Genomic DNA, 9,050 nt, shown 5'->3' on the forward strand with positions numbered 1-9,050 from the left:
TCTTGAGGTGTCTCTCTCAGTCTCAGGTGTTCAGTTTGCTGAGTTCTTTGTCCTAAATGCCCCTTTTCAAAACTTTGCATCATTTTTGGCCCCTTTAAAAAAATTAATACTTCTATGGCTCTTTTTAGTCATGCTATGCAAGATGGCTAAGAGCATCTCCACTCGTCTCCCCGACGAGGCCCCCGGCGAGCGTTTTTTTCCATCCGGACGGCGTAATTCGGCCCCAGTCGCGCCCCCGGTTCCTCGTTTTCGTCCGGATTTGGGCCTAAATTCATCCGGCGATCCCACGCCATCCCCGGCCCCCCGGGGAGCGCTCGGGGACTCCGGACGAAAGGAAAGCGCGGGAAAAACTTCCCGCGTGTCTGGTGGCCCCAACTTGTCGGCGAGAGAAACCGATCGTCGTCCTCATCGCATCGTCTTCCGCGCTGTAAAGCCTGCACCGCCGATGCACGTCGCCGGCCACGCGGCGAGTTAATGTCGTCGTCTTCCGCGCACGCATCGTCTTCCGCGCGCACTAAAGTCTGCCGCCGGTCAGCTCGCCGCGGACGCGTCGCATTCCACGCGTCATTAATCACCCGCGCCAGCCGCGCCTATATACGCCGGTCCGCTCGCCGCGAGGCGTACCCCGTGCTCCACTCTCCCTCCACTCTTCCTCTACTCTCCCGATGGCGTTCTACGACGACGACGGCGCAGCCAACAACGGCTTCCCCCGCCGGTCGCTCCACGCGTGGGAGGCACCTCCTCCACGGGCGGGGGTACCCCACGCCCGCCGGACACGAGGCCTCCCGGCGGCGGGTGGCGGCTTAGTGCTGGCGGCGTACCAATCCCGCCGCCGCCTCGGGGCCACGCCCTCGACGTCGCCATCGAGGAGGCGCGGATGACCTTGACGGACGAGGAACGCGACGAACCACGCCACCACCCCGACAACTACACGGCGTGGAACTCGTACTTCCTGCGGCAGTGGGAGCGGGAGCTCGCCTCCTACGACGGCCTGCCGCCTCCGCCTCCGCGCAACAACGCCGCGGGCCGCCGACGTTGGTGGAGCGCGCCGGAAAGGACGCTGGCGAACGTCCTCGCGCACATCGAGGGCGGAAACTACCCGGTGCTCACGATGCCCCCTCCATCGAGGGCATCGGCGAGCCGCCGCCGGGGAAACATCTGGCAGCCACGGCGAATGGCTACCAGTTCGTCGTCTTCCGGATCGGCGCCGAGGTCATCCTTCGCGCCGGTGAAGAGGGAGGAGGCGACGTCGCCTTCGACGCCGGTGCGCGTCAAGAAGGAGCCAGCGTCTCCGCCGCCGACCAGAGGGCGCAGCAGCGGCGCCCTCGTCATCCGCGACCAACCCTCCCAGCCAGGGCGGAAGAGGAAGGCGCCGAAAAAGGAGGACGCCGCGGCCGCCGCCGCAAACAGGCTCGCCGAGGAGGAGGCGAAGCGCACGGAGGACGCCGCCGTGGCGGAGGCGATCGCCAGGTCGCTCAACGACCTGGTGCCCGCCGACAACGCCCTCCCCGATGACGCCGCCCTTGCGTGGTCCAGGCAAGACTAGGAGCGCGAGGAGGAGGCCGTCCGCGCCTCCCGCGCCGCTCCAACCGCCGCCGACGACGCCGCGCGCTACCGCCGTCCTGCGACGCCTCCATCCGGCGTCGTTGTCCCCGTCGTCGACCTCGAGTCCTCGGACGACGAATGGTACAAGCCATCCCCGGGGTGGGGAGACGCCGGCCAGGGCAGCAGCCGCCAGGCCGCGCCGCCGAGGGCGCCGAAGGTCGAGGACGACGGCTCCGACGACGGCGGCGACGACTACACGGTGTTCTACCGCCGTTTGGGCATGTAGAGCGCCGTGTTTTAGAATTAGCATTTGAATTCCCCTAGCCGAATTCGAAATATAGTCGAATTCGGCCTCTATGTATGAACTCCGCCCGTTTTAGTCTAAATATCATTAAATTTAGTCTATATTCGCCCGAATTTAGCCGAAGTTTATCAACTTTCCGTTTTTCAAACTCGCACCGTCGTCTTCGCCTGGGCACGCGGCTGGGAAACTAGTCCTCCCCACGCCAAATCTTCCTCCAATCCGGACGAAAATTTCGCCGGATTTGGGCGTGGGGAGGGCCAACGAGTGGGGATGCTCTAAACTGAATTGGAGGTCAGGCCACTTTGGTTTGCAAGGTTGTTCAGAATCTATGCTAAAAATGACTTAAGTCATTTGAATCTAGCCATATCAAATGACGTGACCTACCTGTATTCTTACCCAAAGGGTGTAAACATTCTCAGATGGCCCAAAATTTTTGTAAACATGCCAACCTAAATGGTGTGATCTAGCTGTTTTATTTGGCCGAAAAACGGCTAAGTCATTTCAGTCTAGCCAACCAACGTGGCGTGACCTCCACTGCAGTTTAGCCATTCCACATGGCATGACAAAAAAGGGCCACATAAGTTTAAAAGTTCTTGGAAGGGTTAAAAGTGATCTAAAATTTTAAGAAAGGCCATTTAGGAGAAACAACTCTCAGTTTGCTTGGTCGGTCTGAATACGGTTTCGTTTGGCACAGTTGCTCTGTCGGTTTCTATGCGCATGGATCTGTGTATCTGCCGCCCCGCTTCGTCAGTGTCTGTGCATTCTTGGTGAACCAAGAACACTTGCCATTTCATCTCCATGCAAAACTGGCATAGACCAGGAAATGGGTATGGAACTGCTAGTTGATTGTCCGATAACTTCAGTCCACCGGTCCAAAGACCTGTTTTTATTTTTTATTACTTTCGGGACTGTTTGTGCTCCTACGATTATTGATGGACCGTGGATTTTCCAACAACTTCCTCTGAATTTGATAGCAACAACTTCCAGCTTCTCTGTTGGAGGTGCATTGCAGGATATCAAGGTTCAGACCTATCTCAGTTCCGCATTATATCACAAGGATGCACATGACTGTACAGATCAGCTTGCAACACCAATTCCTTTTCAAGCACAAGAATATGGCACGGGCGCGTGGGAAGTGTGAAAACTAGATATTAGAATAGCATAATGCCGCATCCACCTCTGTGTAGAAATTTAAATTTAAATTACTATAACGTTTATTGGCTCATGGGATGGAGGAGTGTTGCCGAATTTCAGTTCTACCCAGGGGCTGTCCACACCAGAGCTAGCTGTAAAGAATGAACACATGACTACAGGTACATTACTGATGCTGTGGTATTTCAAGTGCAGTATGATGACCACACCAACTTAAACATCATTCACAGGAGTTGTTACTACACACATAAGTATACAATCAGCACAGGAGCACATCATTGCTATATCCTTCCCACATACAAAAAATATGGTCCTATTAAACCCGGTGCTGAAAAAGTTGGCACCCTCGGCAACACCTTGCATGTTCTGGACCCTGAAAAAATACATTCAGATGTCAGGTCTCGAAACCAGAATATAATTGGTACTAACTAATCCATCTATGCTACTTTAAATCCCTCATGGCCCAAACAATGGCTAGAACTAATATACTTGGGCCTTCAACAACTTCACTTCAGCAACTCAGTTAATTGTTCACCGTAAAAAAAGTTAATTGTTCAAACAAAAGGTCATTAGGTTAACGCACTGCAGCGTGATTTATGGCATCCGCATATTTTGATATAGACTGAAATAAGATGCGTTCTAAAAGTGGAGTTCATGTCATCATGAATGACACATCACAGCCTTGATAGCACCGGGGGAATTATATATTGCATAAACTGAGATGGTTTATAACTTGCAACAATTATGCCCTAGTTTGGAACACTTAAATTCTTCCTGGTTCCTGCAGGAAATGAACTGTTCATGTAAATGGAAAATCCAACAAAATTCAACTGAAACTCCCGCAGCCTTACTAACTGTTATCGCTATAGATTCATACTTGTACTCAGTCCTGCATTTCATCAGAAGGATGCACATGACTGCAGAGACAAACTTCCAATTAAACACCAAGTTCTTTCAAAAACATAAGAACATGGCGTGGGTGCCTAAGAAGTTGGAAACCAATATATCAAGATAGAACAATGTCGCATCCACCCGCGTGTAAAAATTCAAATTTGAATTACCATGAGGTTCATCGGGCACGTGGGATGGATGATCCTGCTACATTTAAAAGGGTCTGAGGTTGAATCATATTATTTTGATTTCAATTTGTTTTGTTATTTCAATGCAAAAGGATGAAAGAAATATTGTCTTCTTAGAATGAAAAACGGGGCTTTTTATTTTATTTTCAATACCTGTTTAGTTTTAGGGGGTTCTATATCTCTAATCGAATAAATTGACTCCACATTGGCATTTTACTGGCAGCTAGAGCGGTTGCGGGATTTTAGTTCTACCCGAGGGCTTTCCACATCAGAACAGGACATGATGAATGAACACATGACTACAGGGGCATATTGATGCAGTGGCGTTTCAAATGTAGTATGATGTCCGCACCAACTTAAGCATCATTTGCAGGAGTTAGTAAACACATAAGTATACAATCAGCACAGGAGCACATCATTGCTATATCCTTTCCACTTACAATAAATATGATCCTATTAAACCCGATGCTGAAAAAGTTGGCACCCTTGGCCGTACCTTGCATGTTCTTGAATCTGAAAAAATACATTCAGATATCAGGTCTATCAACCAGAATATAGTTGGTACAGCCTAACCCATCTATGCAACTGCTAATCCCTGATGGCCCAAACAATTGCTATAACTGATGTACTTCGGCCTTCAACAACTTCACTTCAGCAATTCAGTTAATTTTCTAAACAAAAGGTCAATACGACGTAATGGAGGTGGTTAAGCGCGTCGGCATGTGGTGATATACACTGAAATGACAAGCGGTTAAAAAAGGAGTTCATGTCATCATGAATCACACATCACAGCCTTCATAGCAACGGGTGGTATTTTAGATTGCAAGAACTGAGGATGGTTAAAGACTTGTAACTATTATGCCCTAGTTTGGAACACCTTAATTCTTCCCAGTTCCTGCAGGAAATGAAATGTTTCATGCAAAGGGAAAATCCAACAAAATTCAACTGAAACTCCTGCAGCCGTACTAACTGCTGTCACTAAATTTTCTAACTAGCGCTAGGAAAGAATCTACATGTTTACATGTAGGATTAAATTTCAGAAGATGGCTAGAGTTTTGTACAACCTAAATCGAAAGATTGAAAATTTGCATGAGTGAAATGGTTTTGCTAGGGAGACGCTCTTTATTCAGTCAGAGAGGTCTGGTGTGGCAATGCCTCTTGAAGCAGTTGCTGAACATACTAGAGCTTAAATTTGAAATACTGAAGTAGTGGGCCAATACAGCAGAATACTGAACATATACCATCTAGGATTAAGGTTCAGAAGATGGCTAGAGAGTTTTCTGCAACCTAAATGGAAGAAGAAATAGTGAAATACATTAGATGTCTGAAATAGTTTTGTCAGGGAAACAGCTTTTGATTAAGGGATCAGGTGGCAATGCCTCTTGAAGTAGTTGGTGAACATATACAACTAGAACATAAATTGGAAAGACTAGTAGTTGGTCAATACAGCAGCAGACTCAACATACTATGTAGCGTTCATGTATGTCAGCGTGTGGAATACCTCAGTAAGCAGCAGGACTGTCGTCGAGCTGGCTCTCATCTTCTATCTCCACCTCCAGGATTTCCTGCCCAAATAATGCCAAATCAAGAACCTCGTCACGAATTCAACTCTGTCATGTATTGCCGGCCTGGAGGAAGAATAGCTCACCGGTATACGGTTCTTGAGGTAATTGCCGATCCGCGCGACGACGGTGGCGCGGGTGTGCCAGAACTTGCCCTTGAGGCGGAGCTTCACGAACGGCCCGTCCAGCTCCGCCAGATCAACTTGCCCTGGCACCATTGACGAAGAGGACAAGCAAATCAGCAACTGCTATCAGCAGTGTATGGATTGAATCGGGTTGGATTTCGAATCGGTTTGGATTTCACCTGTCATGCCCACCGAGGTATCGAACAGCTGGGCCAGCTGAAGTATAGTGCAGAAAACCAACAATGGCGTCAGCTAGAGGATCGCCTCGCGAGTCACGAATCAAGATAGCTGTGTGCTCAGAAAGGAAAGGGGTGAAGGTATGGAGTTCGTCTTGCCTCGGCTTTGGCGTCTTCGATGGCCTGCCGGACGTTGTCCTCGGTGAGGTCGAGCTCGAGCGACGAGGTGATGCCTGCCGCGCGACACCGCCGGCGCCCGTACCGTAGGCTACGGCGGCTGTTTCCAGTTAAATTCCTGAGAGAAGGAAAACGATAGCCGGAAGAATCTGAGCGGAGAGACGACGCGGCGGCGGAGGCGGAGAGGCGAGGGGGGAACACGGCGAGGCGGGCGTGGATGGCGACGAACGCCATTGCCGTTGCGGATGTGGAGAGCAGACGCTGCCGGGTGGGGCCTCCTTATCTTTTCAAGTGAGAGGCAAGAATTTTACAAGAAAATCCTTTTGGATATATATACCACTTAAAAAGTTCCAATTTCAAAAAGTATGCTGCTTACAATTTTAATCAAAGTCAAACTTTATAAAATTTAACCAACTATATGGAAAATTATTTTTTTAACATAAGGGTTATAGAAATGTAGCCCGGCAGGGAACCAAACCAAGTTCAAGTACAACTCAACACCGCACTCGGAAACGAAGTCTCGAACACCGATCCCCTTTTTTTTTTACACAAATACAGTGGGAAAGGTCCTCACTGTGTCATTTTATATATTGCTATAAAATTTCATATGTACATGTTGGTGATCAAGTCCTTCATAAAATATCTAACCAATCTTGCATGCCCTCTTTCAGGCTTGGTTTAACTCTATGTCTAATGTTGGCAATAGATTATCTAAAAAAAGAGTAACACCTCTCTGGATCTCTAGTTTCCTCATCAAAGATGATGGAATTTCTTTAGTTCCAAATACTCCAACAACCTGCTATCATGGTCTCCTTGAAAAACTTATTGAGGGATCTATACTTGACTTCGACTATCATGTCAATAATATCCAGTTCAGTATTCCATTCCTCACCAATTCTCCACCAGAAATTTTGGCTGAAGTCACATTGAAAAAAGAGATGTATCATGCTTTCAGGTGCTTCATCATCACATAAAACACATCTCCGATTTTCCACAAAGAAATTCTTTCTCAGCATTTGTACTTTGGTATTCAGTCGGTCTTGAATCAGGAGCCAGAAGATTTTTTTGTTTGTTTAGGTAAGCATGCTGATTTCCAAATCCATTTAAAAGGCGGGGGTGCATCAGGTGCATTTATCAATGCCATATATGCCTTTTTGGTTGAATATTTGTCACCTCCCCATGGGAAAATCCATTTATCATGTTCATTTGAAATCTACACTCAAACTGTTTAGGTATTGTGCTAGTTCATCAAATTGTTGTGTAGCAATCATAGACAGAGGTAGGTTTAACATATTGAATATATTTATTGATGTTATCTTTTTGGCGAATGAAAATAGATGTGGAAATTCTTCCTTCAAAGCTGTATTCTTTCACTTGTCATGCCACATCAGGACACTACTGCCCATTACCAGGAGTACATGTTATGATCTGTTTGAAATCAACAATCAATGAGGTACAGTCACGCCACAAGAATGATCCTCTAGTAGAATTTACCAATGGTAAAGTTCCATTTTGGTAGTAAGCTTGCCATATCAAATTGACCCATAGAATGTTATGGTGATTATAGAACTTATATAAATTCTTCATGTTTAGTGCTTTATTCTGCTCTCTTCAATCCAGTACTCCAAGCCCACCAGAACATTTTGGTAGACGATCTTTTCTCGAGCTCGCCAAACACTTACCATTTTTGTTTATGTCTTTCCCATGCCAAATAATTGTCTACTTGCTTTCTGTATATGATCCAAATTTATATTATGTACTTTAATGGCACACATTGCATGATTGGGCATGGCAGAGATAACAACTTTAATAGTAACAAGTCTGGCACTGTATGACATCATATTTTAAAGCCCAGATAATCTTTTATCCACTTTGCAAATCATAGGCATTAAATCATCTACTCTTGATCTAGTAGTACCCATGGGAAGTCCCAAATATGTGAATGAGAGTGATTCTCTTTTGCAACCAAAATGATTGGCCAACTCCTGACATCTCTCTGTACTCATATATTGTAAGCATAGAAGATTTGTGATAGTTAATCTCAGCCCATTGGATATAGAGAAATTCAGTAGGATTTCTTTTAGACTAGTAACATTGATCCCCTAATCAGTGAACTCAAATCACACGACAGACATCAGCATAAGCCCAATACAAAATAAGCCCGGAAGCGGGTGATACGTCCAATTTGCATCACTATTTTATATCATAATTTGCTGTTATTCATTGATATATTTCATATTGGGACACAATACTTATGTTATTTCATCTATTTTGCATGTTTCATCATTATTGGAGGATCGAACACCGGAGCCAGGATTCTGCTGGAAAAAGCACCGTCAGAACGCAATATTTCGGAAGATCAACTCTGGAAGGAAATTATACCAAAAATCCTATTTTTCAAGATGACGAAGGAAGCCAGAAGGAGGAGCCAGGAGGAGCCAGGGTGGGCCCACACCCTAGGGCGGCGCGGCCCAGGCCCTGGCCGCGCCGGCCTATGGTCTGGGGGCCCACGACCCTTTCGCCTCCTTTTCTTCGCCAAACCCTTCGTCCCGAAGACCTAAGCCACAGAGGGTACCTCGCGAAGAGTTCTGACCGCCTCTGCGAGGCGGAGAACACCAGAGAGAAAAGAGCTCTCCGGCGGGCGAGAATCCGCAGGAAATTCCCTCCAGGAGGGGGAAATCGACGCCATCGACACCGTCATCGAGCTGGACATCATCGCCATCACCATCATCATCATCTCCACCATCATCACCGCCGTCATCACCGCTGGACACCGCCACCGCCGTAGCAATTTGGGTTTGATCTTGATTGTTTGATAGGGGAAACTCTCCCGGTATCGATTTCTACTTGTTGTTGATGCTATTGAGTGAAACCATTGAACCAAGTTTATGTTCAGATTGTTATTCATCATCATATCACCTCTGATCATG

At 47.2% G+C, this 9,050-nt stretch overlaps 1 protein-coding gene across 3 annotated transcripts; it reads right to left on the bottom strand.

Annotated features, from left to right (window-relative positions):
* Positions 1-3,138: 3,138 nt before the first annotated feature.
* On the bottom strand, positions 3,139-6,407 carry LOC127302030 (uncharacterized). Of its 3 annotated transcripts, none has more exons than XR_007852591.1 (6): positions 6,103-6,406; positions 5,947-5,983; positions 5,729-5,850; positions 5,582-5,645; positions 4,521-4,593; positions 3,139-3,374 (listed from the first exon to the last, which is right to left on the bottom strand). XR_007852591.1 is itself a non-coding variant. In XM_051332373.1 (6 exons), exons 1-4 carry the CDS (start codon positions 6,352-6,354, stop codon positions 5,583-5,585), a joined length of 474 nt encoding a protein of 157 aa, XP_051188333.1. In that variant the 5' UTR covers positions 6,355-6,407; the 3' UTR covers positions 3,139-3,374; positions 4,577-4,593; position 5,582. The 3 variants fall into 3 exon arrangements, 2 of the variants coding, with proteins under 2 accessions (XP_051188333.1, XP_051188334.1); XM_051332373.1 differs by having other exon boundaries at positions 4,577-4,593; positions 6,103-6,407; XM_051332374.2 differs by lacking the exon at positions 4,521-4,593 and having other exon boundaries at positions 6,103-6,407.
* Positions 6,408-9,050: the final 2,643 nt, after the last annotated feature.

Source organism: Lolium perenne, chromosome 5, assembly GCF_019359855.2.
Source record: "Lolium perenne isolate Kyuss_39 chromosome 5, Kyuss_2.0, whole genome shotgun sequence".
Classification (NCBI taxonomy): domain Eukaryota; kingdom Viridiplantae; phylum Streptophyta; class Magnoliopsida; order Poales; family Poaceae; genus Lolium; species Lolium perenne.